The following is a 19,619-nucleotide window of genomic DNA, read 5'->3' as shown; positions in this document are numbered from 1 at the left end:
CTCTAATGACAAATCTACAATAGACTGAAAGAACTGCTACTGTATAGTACAGCAATTATACTTTTACTCAAAGAGAATCATTAAACCAAACTTACTTTGATTCGTCATGGTCCCCTAAAAGGGCTGGACATGGTTGGTAACAGTGTGTGCCACCACCAAGGACAGAAGTCAATGCTTTGCAACGTGCTCCCATGCTGGCCACAATGCAGATAAGGAATGCCTGTGGAAGGGTGTTCTATTGATCTACTAGCGTGGTGAACAACTGCCAGATGGTCGTCGGTGCATGTGGATGTCCTCCAGTACGTCTTTCCAACACATCTCACACATGCTCGATGGGGTTTAGGTCGTCGGAATGGCAAGTCACTCTGTTCGGCTAATATCCTCTCGTTCCATGAGCTCCTCCAGCTACTCTGTACAATGTGGTCCCTCATTGTCACCCATGAAAATGTGGTCAGTATCGAACGCACCCCTGTAAAGACGCATGTGGGGAAGAAGTACAATGTCACAATAACTTTAACTGCTGAATGTACCGTGTTCAAAGATTTGTAGGTAGTAGACCTACGCCTATGCTGCATTATGCCTCCCAAATAATAACACCTGGATCACCAAAACGATCATGTTCAACAGTATTCAGTTTGCTTTACGTGCTCCCATGTCTCACCATATGAGGGTACGTCCAGCATTGTCGAACAGTGCTGGCTGCATCCCCCGCAGGTGCTGTTTTCTCTCATCAGGTGTGCTCCGATCCGCGAGATGTTCACTCGCTTGGTGACCGATAGAGAGGGAGAATAAGTTTTGCACAGAATGAGATTTTCACTCTGCAACGGAGTGTGCGCTGATATGAAACTTTCCTGGCAGATTAAAACTGTGTGCCCGACCGAGACTCGAACTCGGGACCTTTGCCTTTCGCGGGCAAGTGCTCTACCAACTGAGCTACCGAAGCACGACTCACGCCCGGTACTCACAGCTTTACTTCTGCCAGTACCTCGTCTCCTACCTTCCAAACTTTACAGAAGCTCTCCTGCGAAACCTGCAGAACTAAAGTTTGGAAGGTAGGAGACGAGGTACTGGCAGAAGTAAAGCTGTGAGTACCGGGCGTGAGTCGTGCTTCGGTAGCTCAGTTGGTAGAACACTTGCCCGCGAAAGGCAAAGGTCCCGAGTTCGAGTCTCGGTCGGGCACACAGTTTTAATCTGCCAGGAAAGTTTCAAGTTTTGCACAGCTTCCCAGGATGTGCTGGAGATTGCCAACACTATCTCGCCTAATGACATAGTCGTCTGTGCGGCTTGCGTGGCCATGCTAAACTTATGCAGATCGACATAGGGCCTGAAGTTGCAGTTTCCCCAGGCTCGATGCGCTTCCTCTGCACCTCGCCCTGTGAAGTGTCGGAGTGCACGCCCACACTAATGCAAGTGAGACCGAACTGCGTCAATAACGTGTGATAGGTAACGACTGCGGCTCAGTCCTTCGTCAGACAGACGTAGTTCTCTGATCTATGCCGTCTACCATCAGACCCAAGGTCCGAGTGTTGCACGATCGAATCCCATCCCCCCACTGCTAAATTGGGCAAGCCCTTCTGACGTCATTAGTCAATACACATACACTGAAAGACACAAATTTAGACTTAAGCAACACCTCTCTTATACGTTAATCTTCAGCTTGTAGATATCACAGGGTTTATTCTTATTTTCTTTCTCTGTCAAAGCTGCACTATTTTTGCCCATCCGAACTCAGCTGCAGTGGACAAACTTATTCTGTAGGCTAAGGGATATCTTCGCATGTATATGGTGTTTTAAATTTCTTGGTGATTGGATATCCATCTACGCTAACTGTAACATGGGGTGGTAGAGAATCCTTTTGACTTCAAAATTTTACTAGTGCTGATCACATCGAAGTCATAAAACTCCAGGAAGATAATTTATTATCGAGTCCACACTCCACTCTCGTTGTTCAGAAATCAGTGGTTGCATGCATTCGACTCCAGGTGCTGGCCGCCTTGAGCCAAGTACAGCTTTCCAGCCCATTAAGTTGGACGTAGGCCAGTTATCATATCTGTTGTAAAGCACCACCGAATTAACGCGGCACGAGTCACTGTCTCGAGTAGGTGTACAAGTGCATTGTAGCTGCCTGCTGGATGCTGCAAGCCAGATTGGAAATTTGGAAATTGCCATGTGATAAGAAGACGTCGCAATCCCGCCACCACTATCCTCCACCCCTCACTCAGTCGGTTTAACCCATTCTCATTAGCGAAATGGTATATCTAACAGCTCTGATTTATACGAAAAGGTTCTCTCCAATAGTATCTGTAGTGTAGAGGTTAAATTTAGCTTATATGCACTGATCAGCCAGAACATTATCACCACCGAGCAGTGGCAGGTGTGGAAGGCGCGCGATCTATCTGAGTTTGATCGAGGGCAGATTGTGATGGGCCGTAGGCTCGACAGGAGCATTTCGCAAACCGAACGACTTGTCGGGTGTTCGAGGAGTGTGTAACCTCCCCCTCACTTATCGACCTTAATGACAGTGAAAAATTAAACCGCGTGTACCTAATGGGAAATTTGGGAAAGCAATCGTCACCGAAGTTAATCTGTCGGTAAAGAGGGAGGAAAGGGTTACATCTAAATGAAAGGAAAAATGCAAATGAAACTCGTGGAAATTAATTTTGAAAAGGGGTAAAGTTAATAAAGAAAGTAAATGTGCGGCCGTTACGTCAACAATTAACTAGCGGTAATTAGATATTTGAGATTTGGGGGAAATCACGGTCGCCAGTCCTAAGGACAATTACTATAGTAACTGAAAAAGAAAGGTTATTACACATATAATTAGCACTAGAAGCGTGGCAACTGAAGGTTGACACGTGTAGTGTGAAAACTGAAAGTTTGTCAGAAGTAATAAATTTCGCTACACTCTGACTTAATTTAGCAAAAGAATTAATAAAACCGGAAAATCGAAAGTTAATTTAGTGACTGAAGTTAATAGTGAGCTTTCTTTCTGAAGCACATCGAAATCCAGCAGAATACGGTTAGTCTTGGACTACCTCAACAATCATTTCAAAAGCAACTTGACTCTACGCAATTTAGAAACAAGAGATTTAACTTTGAACTTGAATTAAATGATTCTGAATAATTAACAATAATAAAATTTAGTACGTACCAAGCTGAGCTGCAGTCACAGGTAAGCTAAAATATGCTAACAAAACTCGCACTCTTCATTTGTGCTTGTGTAATCTAACTATTGTAGCCAGCTATGCTTTAACTGCACTTGGAAACTAAAGTAATGAAATGCAATGATAGTACTTTAATGCTGGCGTCTGAATTTCAACGACACTCGGGTTCATTTCGGAAAAGGAAGGGACCCTGCTTGGTAATGCAATTGGGACAATGAGCAACAAAGGTTCATGCTGAGTTGCTGTAATTTTGCGAGGCAAATGGAACAATTTGAAAAGCTGAGGTCTGCCATACAGTTCTGAAACTTTACGTGCTTTTAGTCTTCCTTGTTAGTTGATTGAAGGTTTGAAGCCGTCGATCGAGGAGGTGGCGACGGTCACTCATTGTCGGCCGTCGCTGTTGCAGAAGCTGGATGTTGGCGCGCCTTCTTCTCGACACGGTCACCAAACGAAACGGGCTCTTGATGTGCGCCGGCTAATGCTTCCCGTCCGCGACACCGTGCCAGAAACTAACATAGCAAGTCGAGCGCAATTACATGCTGCTAAACCCCGAAAGCGCGGCAACTCGCGGGAGCGTCACACCACACACCTGCTCCACTCGCTACTCCAGCCAGACCCCAACTGCTCTGCCCGCGCTCCACGCGGCAGAGTTAACCCTACCAAAGATCCTACACACTTTGATTCTTCACACGACCTATCGATGTAATCGTTCGATAGCAGTTTTCCCTAGGCAAGACCCAGCGTAAAAATACAAATAATATTTACGAAACAAACCAATTATACATCGACATAAATGCATATATACACTCCTGGAAATTGAAATAAGAACACCGTGAATTCATTGTCCCAGGAAGGGGAAACTTTATTGACACATTCCTGGGGTCAGATACATCACATGATCACACTGACAGAACCACAGGCACATAGACACAGGCAACAGAGCATGCACAATGTCGGCACTAGTACAGTGTATATCCACCTTTCGCAGCAATGCAGGCTGCTATTCTCCCATGGAGACGATCGTAGAGATGCTGGATGTAGTCCTGTGGAACGGCTTGCCATGCCATTTCCACCTGGCGCCTCAGTTGGACCAGCGTTCGTGCTGGACGTGCAGACCGCGTGAGACGACGCTTCATCCAGTCCCAAACATGCTCAATGGGGGACAGATCCGGAGATCTTGCTGGCCAGGGTAGTTGACTTACACCTTCTAGAGCACGTTGGGTGGCACGGGATACATGCGGACGTCCATTGTCCTGTTGGAACAGCAAGTTCCCTTGCCGGTCTAGGAATGGTAGAACGATGGGTTCGATGACGGTTTGGATGTACCGTGCACTATTCAGTGTCCCCTCGACGATCACCAGTGGTGTACGGCCAGTGTAGGAGATCGCTCCCCACACCATGATGCCGGGTGTTGGCCCTGTGTGCCTCGGTCGTATGCAGTCCTGATTGTGGCGCTCACCTGCACGGCGCCAAACACGCATACGACCATCATTGGCACCAAGGCAGAAGCGACTCTCATCGCTGAAGACGACATGTCTCCATTCGTCCCTCCATTCACGCCTGTCGCGACACCACTGGAGGCGGGCTGCACGATGTTGGGGCGTGAGCGGAAGACGGCCTAACGGTGTGCGGGACCGTAGCCCAGCTTCATGGAGACGGTTGCGAATGGTCCTCGCCGATACCCCAGGAGCAACAGTGTCCCTAATTTGCTGGGAAGTGGCGGTGCGGTCCCCTACGGCACTGCGTAGGATCCTACGGTCTTGGCGTGCATCCGTGCGTCGCTGCGGTCCGGTCCCAGGTCGACGGGCACGTGCACCTTCCGCCGACCACTGGCGACAACATCGATGTACTGTGGAGACCTCACGCCCCACGTGTTGAGCAATTCGGCGGTACGTCCACCCAGCCCCCCGCATGCCCACTATACGCCCTCGCTCAAAGTCCGTCAACTGCACATACGGTTCACGTCCACGCTGTCGCGGCATGCTACCAGTGTTAAAGACTGCGATGGAGCTCCGTATGGCACGGCAAACTGGCTGACACTGACGGCGGCGGTGCACAAATGCTGCGCAGCTAGCGCCATTCGACGGCCAACACCGCGGGTCCTGGTGTGTCCGCTGTGCCGTGCGTGTGATCATTGCTTGTACAGCCCTCTCGCAGTGTCCGGAGCAAGTATGGTGGGTCTGACACACGGGTGTCAATGTGTTCTTTTTTCCATTTCCAGGAGTATATATATATATATATATATATATATATATATATATATATATATATATATATATATATATATATAGTAAACCAATTACAATATATAAAGGCACAGAAATGTCATATATTCAGGTAACAAATTAAGGAAAAAACTTACAGTACAATAGATGGAAATAGGAGGATATGCATATCCGGCGTTACAAGTGCTGTGGTGAGTGTGTTCAACACGTGGCGAAACCAGTGTCAAACCATGTCCAGGCGTCGTGGGATTAGGCGGCCACCCCTCATTACAGATGTCGGAAGTCGGAGGCTGGGCGGACTGATAAAACAGGACAGGCGACTAACTGCGACGAAACTATATCAGACTTTAATTCTGGGCAGTGTACAAGTGAGTCTGAACACACACTCCTAACGATGGGCCTCCGCAGACGATCCATGCATGTGCCAATGTTAACACCACGACATCGGCAACTACGACTGAAATGGGCTCTGACCATAGGCACCGGACGTTGGCACACTGGCAGAGCGTTGCATGTTCTGATGAATCCCAATACCTCCATCATGCCAATGGGAGGGCTCGAATCCGTGCTCGAATCCGTCGTCTTCAAGGGAAACAGCCTCTTGACACCTATACTGCGGGATGGAGACAAGCTAGTGGCGGCTCCATTATGCTCTGGGGATCATTCATGTGGGCATCAATGAGTGCAGTGGAGATCGTTCAAGGCACTATGACGACCAAGCAGTATCGTACACTGGTCGCAGACCACGTACACCCCTGCATGATGATCATGTTCCACGACAGCAGTGGTAATTTTCATTAAGACAATGTGCCATGTCGCACGGCCAGGAGTATGATGCAGTAGTTCGAGGAACACAGTAGCGGGTTCCAGTTGATGTGCTGGCCCTCCAACTGGCCAGATCTGAAGGTGATCGAACACATGTGGGATGTGATTGATCGTGGCGTCACAGCTCATCGCCCCCCACCCCAGAACTTACCGGAATTTGGTGACCTGTGTGTGCGGTTGTGATGCCAACTCCTCCAACGAACTACCAAGCTCTCATTCCTTCCATCCCACGATCTATCGCCGTTGTTATCCGGGCCAAACATGGATATACCGGCTATTAGATAAGTGGTCATAATGTTCACCCTGATCAATGTAGTAACAACACGTTGTCAATTACACTGTAACCACTACCTACTTAGTAATGTATCAGTAACGCTTTTTGCTTTTAAATGTGATGTTTGTGCTTGTGGTTGCCCGTAAGTAATTTTGTGAAGCCTGTTCTTGGCAACATGTTTTTTGTTTTAAGATGTGAGTATTTTATTGATAAATTTTTTCATTGCGTATTACAACCCATGTCTCCCTCCTCAGTTTCTTACTTATCCTGCATGTAGCACCGAAATTTATTTTCTTGCCCAGCAACGACAGGGACCGAAAATCTTTTTTAATTTCTCGAAGACTGGGTGAAAGGGGAGACACTCCCCTCTCATCATTCAAATGGAGTGATTCTTTATCAACTCCAGTTATAGAATGATCTAGAACACTCTTGGCGTACAATACAGCGTCTCCACATGGACAATCTGGTCCAACTCCGTCTTTTGGTCACACCCCTGCATAAATCCGCTGCCTTGAGGCCGGCGCCTGTTGCGTAATCCGTTCACACAGCGAAAACGAATGATTTTCCGTGCGTCCCTCTCCGCCATCGCGTTGGCGTCCTGTATTTAATTATCCTACATACTACTTACTTCATTTCTCACAAAATAATTATATTTTAGACCACCGAAAAATCACATGGTCGCGCGGAAAACTGGTGTAAAATGTAGGGTATTCTGAAAAGCATCGTCGGTATGAAGAGTTCCCATAAACACGACTTATAAACGCAAACGAGTTGCAACGTTTCAGGCCGCCTGCATGAGCTTTAAAAATTACCATCCTTTTTAAATTAGCGTTCTGAAGTTTTTGACAGTTTCCACACTTCCTACTTCTTATGTAAGTTGTACAGTTTATTTGAATAACTGAGAGAACGACGAAAAGACATTATAGCACTTTCAAGCATCAACTGTACCCGTGAAATTAATTGCACCCGTCACGCGATCGGAATACCTTGAACATTGAAAGCTAAATTTTTCGCTTACAGAGCACGGTTGCTTTTATCTCGGGCATACTGTAGAACAGAACAAACCCTACAAAATAATTCGTATACATCAGTGTCCAACACACATGCGTAATGAAAAAGTACTGAAATTAATGTCATGAGTAAGAGAAAACGTCATTTTGCACCGCCATGATAAAGATATAAAAGGTGTACTGAAGTAATGAAGCTTCCAATCTTTCTTTCTTATTCACATGTGTTGACAGCTGGTTAGTTTGGAAAAAAAGTCTTATACAAACCGAGAGGAACTAGATCTGCTAGTTCTTCACTGAGTGTACAGAACAACACACAAGAACAGCAGTGTTGTAAGCAGAAATGTATCCAGACAGACGTGTACGCCATGAATGAAAATACACTGAATGTCCACGATATCAGTGTTGGAAGGACAATGGAATACTACGCAAAGGATAGGGAGAAAGTCTGCAACGAGCGGAGCGAACGAAATAGATTTTCTGGCAGCTGAAATTGTACGTCATTCAGTGAGGATTTTTTCGCAATTCATTTGGGTAAAAACGGAAATACGATATCTTAAACGGTTAAAGTAATATCTAAAGTGGACAGCTTAGGTGAGTCACACTGTAACCTGTATCTGTTTGAAACTGCTTAACATATTCAAGCCTCTCTCTCCCTCTCACTCTCTCTCCCCTTCCCCCCTCCTACAATTTACCCTTCATATATCCAAATTAATTATCAGCCTATATTTGAGTATAGTTGTGCCGTACATGTCTTTTCTCCCGGTTCATTATTCCTTATAAGTTATCCAATTTACCTGTCTACTCTGCAACGCTATTCTGTTACAACGCATTTCAAAAGCTCCTATTTCTCTTCTTGTATCTACTATTCATCGTCCACTTTCCTATTCGATAAGAGGCTACATATTTTATACAGTGCTACACTGGAGACAGTTACCAGCAGAAAAGACTCACTACCACTTAAATGTATGTGATATTTTAACGTCTAACTCTTTTTCAGATAGGTTTTTCTTGCTATTACTAGTATGAGTTTTAATCCACTTTTACTGCCAAAATAGTAGTGCCCCACTTTCTAATATATTTCCCTCGCAATCACCAGACGTAATTCGATTACGCCCCACTACCCCTATATTACTTGGGCTGATGTTCGCCCTATTGCCTCTTTTCACGGCGGTACCCATTTTGTACAACTGACGGCAAATTCCTTTGCTGTCTCTGACAGGACTACAATGTTATCACCAAACTTCAAATGCTTTTATTTATTCTTCCTGAACTGTCATTCTTTTTCCTACAAATCTCCCGGTTTCATTTACACTTTGCTTATTGTACAGGTTGTCGCACTTCTTCCTCAACTTCTTTCCGTTTTTGATAACATTCAACTCTTCCAGTTTCTCTCTGGCTCACTCCCTTCGCAGTTACTACCCGCTGTCATGTCCTTCGACTCTCTTAACTACATTCTGGTTTGTGTACAAGGGTATTATGTATCCCTTACTCTGGTGACAGCATTCCTGAGACAACAGAGCGCGTACTTGCCTTGTACTCGCCCAGGTGGTCCACGACGCACGTGAAGCTGACGTCCCTCCCCTGCGTGGCCGTCACGTTGTCCAGTGGCGCCAGGAACACCGGGGCTGGCTCCTCCGCGACCTGCCCTGTAAACACAACGAAATCCGTGACCAAATCCACAACAAAGTCCATGCTAGTGGCGCGTTTGCTCCGTTCTCTGCCGTTTTCAGACCAGTATCTCAGTTACATCAAGCATAGTTATAAACTCATTGCTGTGTTGGCACCTGAAGGGCATAGATTCCTTGAACTGTTCTCGGATTTCTGGATGGCATCCTTTGTGGTCTAGATGATGGGACTGCTACATCAAGCCAATCGACTAACAGAACCATTGGGGGCTCTAGCTACTTACAAGGGAACCTCCCCATCGCACCCCCCTCAGATTTAGTTAAAAGTTGGCACAGTGGATAGGCCTTGAAAAACTGAACACAGATCAATCGAGAAAACAGGAAGAAGTTGTGTGGAACTATGAAAAAAATAAGCAAAATATACAAACTCAGTAGTCCATGCGCAAGATAGGCAACATCAAGGATAAAGTGAGCTCAGGAGCGCCGTGGTCCAGTGGTTAGCGTTGTTCGTTGCATCTGCTCAGGGCGGACGTCGTAAAACATCCGTCTAAGTTCGTTGTTGATCGATTAACTCAGTTTTTTTTTATTATTACAGAGGGCAGCTAATCCTCTGACCGAACACGCTGAGCTACCGTTCCGGCTGTGCGTGAGCAGCTGCGGGACGAGAGGTCCTTGGTTCAAGTCTTCCCTCGAGTAAAATGTTTAATTTTTTATTTTCAGACAATTATTGTCTGTCCGTCTGATGCGAGGTAACTGCGCCGTAGTATGGGGACGCTACACCTAAACAAACATCGAAACACGTCAGTCGACTAGAACGCACGGAAGAGAGAGTATTCCTGCTAAACGAGGCTCCCTGGCTGGCAGTTGACTGTTTGCTACGTCGTGTGTTTCGATGTTTGTTTAGGTGTAGCGTCCCCATACTACAGCGCAGTTACCTCGTAACGGACGGACAGATAATAATTGTCTGAAAATAAAAAATTAAACTTTTTACTCGAGAGAAGACTTGAACCAAGGACCTCTCGTCCCGCAGTTGCCCACGCTAACCACGGGACCACGGCCCTCCTGAGCTCACATTATCCTTGAAGTTGCTTATCTTGCGCATGGACTTCTGAGTTTGTATATTTTGCTTATTTTTTTCATAGTTCCACACAACTTCTTCCTGTTTTCTCGATTGATCTGTGTTTAGTTCTCCAAGGCCTATTCACTGTGCCAACTTGTAACTAAATCTGAGGGGGGTGCGATGGGGAGGTTCCCTTGTTAGTAGGCTGGTAAATGAAGCAGTTTACAGCTCATTTACGAGGGCGGGGATATGGAAAACGAAATTGTCGCAACGACAAATTCACCATATAAAAAAGACAAAACAATTTTAGAAAAAATCAGTAAAGCTGCAGAGGAATATCACTGTTAAATTCAGAAAAGACAGCTGATAGGTGCAACAAATTCACTGAAGTCCTCAATGAGAGGGAGGACTTGTCAATGTATGAGACATAGGGGATCAAGTTATAGAGCTACAATTTAATGAAACAAGTCTTGTTATCAAATAATCCGGATGGGATACATAACATTTCTTCGGAATTTGTAAAATTAATGGCTCAAGTGGCAATAAACCGAGAGCTGTTGGCAAGGGGGGTGCACTCAGCCCTTGTGAGACAAACGGAGGAAAAAAAAGGTTCAAATGGCTCTGACCACTATGGGACTTAACATCTGAGGTCATCAGTCCCCAAGAACTTAGAACTACTTAAACCTATCTAACCTAAGGACATCACACACATCCATGCCCGAGGCAGGATTCGAACCTGCGACCGCAACAGTCGCGCGGTTCTAGACTGAAGCGCCTAGAACCGCTCGGCCACCGAGGCTGGCGCAAACTGAGGAGCTACTTGGTGGAGAAATAGCGACCGGGAGAGCGGTGTGCTGACCACACGCCCCTACATATCCGCATCCAGTGATGCCTGTGGGCTCAGGATGACACGTAGGCCGGTCGGTACCGTTGAGCCTTCATGGCCTGTACGTGCGGAGTTACTTAGTTAAGCTGATCTGTAAGCACACTGAGCCTGCAAATGTACCACCAGACTTTGGGAACAGTTTTGCAAACACAGTGGCGAAGATATCCAGGGTGGTTGATAAGGGCGGGAAGTGTCTCACAATCAGCTTAACGTCTTGGGTACCCAAGTTGATGATAAAAAATATTGCACAGAAGAATGAAAAAGGATTTGATTGGAGTTCCTCATAATGAGAAACTAGAAGGAGCGATATGTAAGTTTTTTATCGACCACTTTCGAGAGGTAAGACTGCCGTCTCAAGATCTTTAAAAGTTTCTGGTTGTACGTCGTGTTCCATAGTGTGTTAATTACTCATGCCATGTTAATATTATCTTTGAGAGTATGTCACACATTCTACACAGGTTTGTGAAAAATGTAATTACAGTCTGGTTTGTCTCAAGTCAAAACATACCCAGCTAAATCGCACCTTGTGGAACTTGCAATGTCTACATATGTAGCACTCCTTCGATGCTTTCCAGTTGTTAAAATCCACGTTATATAGTTAAAGTGCACATTTAGGGTAATGTTTACATTTACAGTGCGAATGAAACAGATATTGGAACTTTCTCACTCGTAATATATTTTAGAACTCCAGTAAGAAAGATTCACTATGTGCTTCACCACAAGTATCAAAGGAGATCTACGCATACAGACACGCGAGGTTCCACAAGGTACAATTCAGCTGTGAATATTTTTAGTTTTGACAAACTTTTTCGTAATTTTTTTTAACAAACTTCCGTGGAATGTGAAACATACTCTCCATTAAAGTTTTTTGCAAGTTATGACTAATGAACGCACCGTGGAACATGACGTACAGGCAAAACAAGTTTGTAATGATCTGAAGATGACATCCTGCCTTTCGAAAGCTGTCAATAAAAACAGTGTTGAACGCGATCCCGGCTATAAAAATTTCCTTTAATGGAAGAGAAAATTGAGCGTCTGTTAGAAGACCACCAGTTTGACTTTGGGAAAGATAAAACGCACAAGAGAGACTGTTCTGACGAACGTTCGATAATAGAAGCAAGATACAAACAAGAAAACTGAAGACCACCAAAACTGAACACCAAGAGAAACTGTAAATGTAAAATAAGGTTTAGAAAATGGTTCAAATGGCTCTGAGCACTATGGGACTTAACTACTGAGGTCATCAGTCCCCTAGAACTTAGAACTACTTAAACCTAACTAGTCCCCTAGAACTTAGAACTACTTAAGCCTAACTAACCTAAGGACATCACACACATCCATGCCCGAGGCAGGATTCGAACTTGCGACCGTAGCGGTCGCGCGGTTCCAGACTGTAGCCCCTAGAACCGCTCGGCCACTCCGGCCGGTTGTAAAATAAGGAAAATTGTTTGAAATTCTCACGAAAACCAAAAGGAAAAAAATAAAAATGTAAAAGCAATATAAAAGTGCTTGGGCTAAAAAAGGTAAATGAGAAGGATGTTGCGTGTCGCCTCTACTATTCAATCTATATCCCGAAGAAGCGACGACAGAAACAAAAGGAATTACAACCCAGGGAGAAAAAAGTCAATGATACTCGTAAAATTTGCAGATATCGTTCGTAGCCTCAGAGGACGTGACGAAAATTTCAGGATCTTTTAAATGGATTAATCTAAATAGCGCCACAATGGATTGAGAGTAAAGCAAGGAGAAACGAAAGTGATGAGGAGTAGCAGAGGGCAAAAATTGTAGGGGCAGGTAGACATTGGCATATATCCAACTAATAACCGAGGGAGTGTGAACTCTGCCGTTCTGAGATGAAGAAGTTACCTCAGAAGGATGTATGATTTTAATCAGCATGGTTGGAAGTGTCAGCGATTGTACTTGTGATAATTACTTATGAAGAAACAGTCACGATCGCAAAATATCCTTTATTTAGAAGGACCAGTTTCGGCATATACAGTGGGTCATCTTCAGTTTGCTTGCACCATTTGCTGGAGCTGGTGACGTGCTCAGCAGCTGCGTGTCATTTCGGTGTCCGCAGCGTCTCCAGACATGTCTTCACTTGTCATTGGGGCTCATATCGAAGCGGGACTCGTCAAGGCAACTCTGCTCCAGCCAATGAGATTCCAGACCAAAGATGTGTCAGGAGACACCAGGACAGAGGTGGGATTCAACTTGACTGTCGCCCACCATACCGCTCGACAACCACGAGTGATGATAGTCTGGGATGCCATTACTTTTTTTTAGCAGGACCTCTTTACTTGTCAGCCGGAGCGCCTTTACGGTACTGCGATACGTCGACTATATTCTACGCCACGTTTTGCTTCCCATAATGTTAAGACGCCTCAGGCTTACACTTCAGCAAGATAATGCCCGCTTGCACACGGTGAAAGTTTCTACTGCTAATCTTTGTTCTTGCTAAACATACCTAGGCCAGTACGGTCTCTCCCCAGTAGCGAACATTTGGAGCGTTATGGCTAGCACCCTCCAACGATCTCGGGATTTTGACAATGTAACATGCCAATTAGATCGAATTTGGCACGATATTCCACAGGCGTAAATCAAACAACTCAATCAAGGTCAACCCGGTTACCTTCCTGATGAAGACCGATAGGTCGACCAAAGCGTTATTAACTTGCTGAATTTGTAATGCTCTTTGTTTTGAATAAATTGTACAATTTTTCTGAAATTTTAGTCATTTGTTTGCCTGCACTTGTGCATCATGTCTACCGATTTCCGTCCTATTCTGATAATTCCTTCTTGGTGCGTAGTTCCTTTTCTTAATATTAGAGTGTATTTAAAAAACTGGATATGCTTATTGCAACAAGTGAGTACATATATCAGTGTGTGGTGCATATGCGTATAAAGGAAAACATTAATGAATATTGCATAAACTGTTCTACTCATAACCATCGAACAAGAGCCGTTGGAATTACATTCACCCAGGAAAATCATACAAAAACTTAACACAGCACTTTAAATCATGGGATAAAATCGCATAATAAATTGACAAAGGGAATGAAGAAACACATTTGTTTCCATTGGCTTGGTTTTTCTTGTGAACAGTAGCACGTAGTTTAATATAAGAAAGGGGAAGTGAGACAAAGGGCACAGCAGCATCATCTCAGTCCAGGAGTCATCGGTGCGTGTCTTAGAGTGAGCGGCAGTGAAGAGCGGCACTATGTTTTGCATTGTAAGTGACCGGAAACAGTTCCGGATTCATCAGGGGTGTCCTCAGTGCATGGGAAGTTGTTGCGACACTGGTCTCGTATTCGGGAGGATGGATTTGCTCTGTCCAGCCATCCTGTTAAGGGTTGTCTGTGGTTTTCCTAGCTCGCTAAGACAAATATCACGATGGTTCTTCAACCAAGATCACGGCCGACAACCAGTGCTATTCTCGTACACTAACTGTCCTTCCCTCTAAAATCGTGTTATCTATTTTGTAATATTTTTACCTATTGATTGGTACTCTATAAACTTTATAAATACTCTATCATCGTGAGATGATACTTGGATGTATGAAGATATATAAATAAATAAAAGATGAGTTTCAGCTGGACATGCCACGCATGAGGGAACTTGCAGAGTGTCTCCCTCGCCGAATTGAGGCCATGTTGCCGTGTTGCTCAATATGAGCGCGATGACTACCTCTACATACATATTCCTCAAGCCACCGTACGATGCGTGGTGTAGAGAACCTAGTACCATTACAAGCAATTTACTTTTCTGTTCCACTCGTAAATAGATGAGGGAAAAACGATTGTCTATATGCCTCAGTATGAGCCTAATTTCTTTAATCCGACCTGGTACGGAACCCAAACACTCGACCAGTAGTCAAGCGTAAGTCGTCCTAACATCCTACATGGGGTCTCCTTTGCAGATGAACTACACTTTCCCAAAATTCTTCCAATAAACTGAGGTCGACCATTTGCTTTCCCTACAACAATTCTGACATGTTCATTCATTTCATGTCGATTTGCAACGATACGCCCAGGTATTTGAACGACGTGACTGTTTCCAGCAGGACACTACTAATGCTTTGTCCTAACATTACGGGTTTGTTTACACTACTAATCGACATTAACTTACATTTTTCTACATTCAGAGTCAGCTGCCATTCATCATACGAACTAGAAATTCTGCGTAAGATACCTTGTATGCTCCTGCAGTCACTCATATTCGATAACTTCCCGTACACCACAGCATCATCAGCAAACAATCACACATTACCATGTCCGCAAGATCAATCATGTAGACAGAAAATAACAGCTGCCGTGTCACACTTCCTTGTGACACACCTGACGACACCCTTGTCTCCTATGAAAACTCGCCGTCGAGGGCGACGTACTGGCAATGAAGCACCTGTCTAATGCTTTCCGGAAATCTAGAAATATGGAATCTGTCCGTTGTCCTTTACCCGTAGTTCGCAGTGTATCGTGTGAGGGGAGGGCGTGCGGAGTTTCGCACGAGCAATGCTTTCAAAAACCATGTAAATTCTTGGCCATAAGCTTCTCAGTCTCAAGAAAATGTATTGTATTCCAGCTGAGTATACGTTCAAGGATTATGCAGCAAACCGATGTTAGGAATAATGGTCTGTAATTTTGCGGGTCGGTTTTTTGGCCCTTCTCATACAGGGTGTTTCAAAACTGACCGGTATATTTGAAACGGCAATAAAAACTAAACGAGCAGCGATAGAAATACACCGTTGGTTGCAATATGCTTGGGACAACAGTACATTTTCAGGCAGACAAACTTTCCAAATTACAGTAGTTACAATTTTCAACAACAGATGGCGCTGCGGTCTGGGAAACTCTATAGTACGATGTTTTCCACATATCCACCATGCGTAGCAATAATATGGCGTAGTCTCTGAATGAAATTACCCGAAACCTTTGACAACGTGTCTGGCGGAATGGCTTCACATGCAGATGAGATGTACTGCTTCAGCTGTTCAATTGTTACTGATTCTGGCGGTACACCTGGTCTTTCAAGTGTCCCCACAGAAAGAAGTCACAGGGGTTCATGTCTGGCGAATAAGGAGGCCAATCCACGCCGCCTCCTGTATGTTTCGGATAGCCCAAAGCAATCACACGATCATCGAAATATTCATTCAGGAAATTAAAGACGTCGGCCGTGCGATGTGGCCGGGCACCATCTTGCATAAACCACGAGGTGTTCGCAGTGTCGTCTAAGGCAGTTAGTACCGCCACAAATTCACGAAGAATGTCCAGATAGCGTGATGCAGTAATCGTTTCGGATCTGAAAAATGGGCCAATGATTCCTTTGGAAGAAATGGCGGCCCAGACCAGTACTTTTTGAGGATGCAAGGACGATGGGACTGCAACATGGGGCTTTTCGGTTCCCCATATGCGCCAGTTCTGTTTATTGACGAAGCCGTCCAGGTAAAAATAAGCTCCGTCAGTAAACCAAATGCTTCCCACATGCATATCGCCGTCATCAATCCTGTGCACTATATCGTTATCGAATGTCTCTAGTGCAGCAATGGTAGCGGCGCTGAGGGGTTGCCGCGTTTGAATTTTGTATGGATAGAGGTGTAAACTCTGGCGCATGAGACGATACGTGGACGTTGGCGTCATTTGGACCGCAGCTGCAACACGGCGAACGGAAACCCGAGGCCGCTGTTGGATCACCTGCTGCTCTAGCTGCGCGTTGCCCTCTGTGGTTGCCGTACGCGGTCGCCCTACCTTTCCAGCACGTTCATCCGTCACGTTCCCAGTCCGTTGAAATTTTTCAAACAGATCCTTTATTGTATCGCTTTTCGGTCCTTTGGTAACATTAAACCTCCGTTGAAAACTTCGTCTTGTTGCAACAACACTGTGTTCTAGGCGGTGGAATTCCAACACCAGAAAAATCCTCTGTTCTAAGGAATAAACCATGTTGTCTACAGCACACTTGCACGTTGTGAACAGCACACGCTTACAGCAGAAAGACGACGTACAGAATGGCGCACCCACAGACTGCGTTGTCTTCTATATCTTTCACATCACTTGCAGCGCCATCTGTTGTTGAAAATTGTAACTACTGTAATTTCGAAAGTTTGTCCGCCTGAAAATGTACTGTTGTCCCAAGCATATTGCAACAAACGGTGTATTTCTATCGCTGCTCGTTTAGTTTTTATTGCCGTTTCAAATATACCGGTCATTTTTGAAACACCCTGTATGTAGGAGCGATATGCGTCTTTTTGCTGTCGTTTGAAACTTTGTGTTGGGAGAGGGATTTGCGATAAACGAAAGCTAAGTAGAGGGCCAGTGCCGTAGAGTGCTCTTTGTTAAACCAATTTGGGATACCATCCGGACCTGGCGACTTATTTGTTTTCAGCTGTTTATATTTATTGTTTCTCTACGTCAGGGATGCTTATTACTATGGCGTCTATGCGAGGGTCTGTTCGATGGTCAAACGAGGGTTGGTGTGTACACTTATTCTGCGTGAACGATTTCTTAAATGCGACATTTAACGCTTCGGTTTCGGTTTGCTGTCTTCAACTCCCACACCATATTCGTCAACAAGTGACTGATGGAAGTCTTAGGCCCGCTTAGCGATTTTGCATAGAACCAGAATTTTCTCGGGTTCTCTGCTATCTCTTTTGCTAACGTACTACGATAGTAGCAGTTCCATGCTTCGCGTATCGATCTTTTCACAGGCGCGTGAATCTCTACTAACATTTGCCTTCCGTCATTTGTGGGTTTCCTTTTGCACCGAGACTGCAGCAGGCTCTGCTTCCTCAACATCTTCAGAATTTCGTTGTTAAACTTAGGTCTTTCCTGTCCTTAATCCACTTACTAGACACATAGTTCTCCAGACCACGATTTTCAATCTTCTTAAACTTTGTCCACAATTCCTCTACGCCCATCTTCCTGGAACTAAGTGATGTCAGATCACTCTTTAAGTGAGATGATAACAACCATTTATCTACTATCGCTATCGGACACATTCTCCTAGCTGTGTTGTCTGATTTATTAACTTTCGTAAATAATAGTTGCTGTAATGACATCATAATCACTAATCACCGTCTTTATACTGATGCTGTTGAGACGGTCCCCCTGGGATAGTGCTTCTATGTCTATTGATAGGAACTAGTAAAGGGAAGAGTTTAACTGCATTTTGTTGGCCCCAGCCACATCCTCAAGATTCTTTGTGTACGATACTACCTTTCAGGCTCATACAAACTACAGTGTTTTCGCCTCAGTCTTTAATAGTGTCTCGTACCTAACGCTTATCTGATGCCTGCGATGACCTCAGGCTAAGACTTCATTGCAATACGCAAACGTGATCGTGCTGTTCCGAAGTTTATCCAATATCATTACCCGCAAGACAGTGCTCTCACAACTATTTCGAATATCCGATATCAGCGAACTACAGTCAAGGTAGAGGCATTACGAACAATAGCGTGTTCTTTTAAATCAACCTGTTAGTGAACTGCTTTCGGGGGATGAAGACACTCGCGTCCTCAGCACTCCTTAAGCTGCACGTATCACCTGGGTGGTGCTAAACGAGTATCAGAGCTGCCAGCCAGACTTATCTACTACAGGTCTCCTGGCTTAAACATGGACGCGAAGCCACTTCACAACGGTTCTTCTCACATCCAACCAACCAGTCACCTGAGCCACAACATTCGAATTTTACATATCAGTGTTGAAGGGCTCAGCCGATCTAAATCACAACATCTCTCTCGTATGCTACTCGAAAACAATGTCGATGTGGTACTCATTCAAGAAACTCATGTAGATAACGAGCGAAGACTGTATACAAGAGGACGTGTAGCTGGCTACGAAGTCCTGAGAGCTACATTCCACCAGACCTACGGCTGTGTTACCTGTATACGCAGTAGCACTGAAAATGCGGATCTGATAACCCCGTGAAAAATATTGAGGCTATCTCAATAAAAATTGAAGATGTTACTGTAACAAATGTCTACAGGCCTCCGTCAGATAACTGGCCAGCTAATGCTCTTCCCGTTTCCTCGCATCCAACTGTATATATTGGCGAATTCAACAGCCATCACAAGAATTGGAAATACAGCGATACTGACAAAAATGGCGAGAACCTAGCAAACTGGGCTGAACATAACAACCTTAGCCTAGTTTTTGACTCGAAGGACAAGGGAACATTTAAATCTGCAGCCTGGAACAAGGATTCCAACTTTGACCTATGTTTTGTAACGCAGGACTTCCTGGGGCAACCTCTACATACAGTCCTTGGAGGTTTCCCAAAAAGCCAACACTGGCCTGTAATTCTAGATGTAGGAATTCAAATTCCTGTAATCATATCAATATCGACTAAATTCTCCAAAGAACTTGATAAAGTGATGAGATGGATCCCCCACTAAGTGAAAATAATGAAAGATTCGTCAGGGCAGTTTCAACACAACAAAAAAATAAATGCCTATAGGATTCCGGAGATAATATATCCCACGCTGGGGCTATAACTGCGAAGAAATGTACTCGTATCAGTCCTATTTAACAACCAATGACAACGGAACTGCTACGGAAC

The 19,619-nt window shown here is 44.8% G+C and overlaps 1 protein-coding gene across 1 annotated transcript in view; it reads right to left on the bottom strand.

Moving 5' to 3' along the window:
* The window catches only part of LOC126263511 (lachesin-like), a 385,251-nt gene that overhangs the window by 45,296 nt on the left and 320,336 nt on the right, over positions 1 to 19,619 (bottom strand). The window contains exon 3 of the mRNA XM_049960604.1: positions 9,029 to 9,144. Coding sequence (XP_049816561.1) covers positions 9,029 to 9,144 — 116 coding nt within the window. The remainder of the gene's footprint in view (positions 1 to 9,028; positions 9,145 to 19,619) is intronic.

This window comes from Schistocerca nitens, chromosome 6 (genome assembly GCF_023898315.1).
Source record: "Schistocerca nitens isolate TAMUIC-IGC-003100 chromosome 6, iqSchNite1.1, whole genome shotgun sequence".
NCBI classification, from domain to species: domain Eukaryota; kingdom Metazoa; phylum Arthropoda; class Insecta; order Orthoptera; family Acrididae; genus Schistocerca; species Schistocerca nitens.
This window is presented reverse-complemented; position numbering and strand designations above follow the sequence as displayed.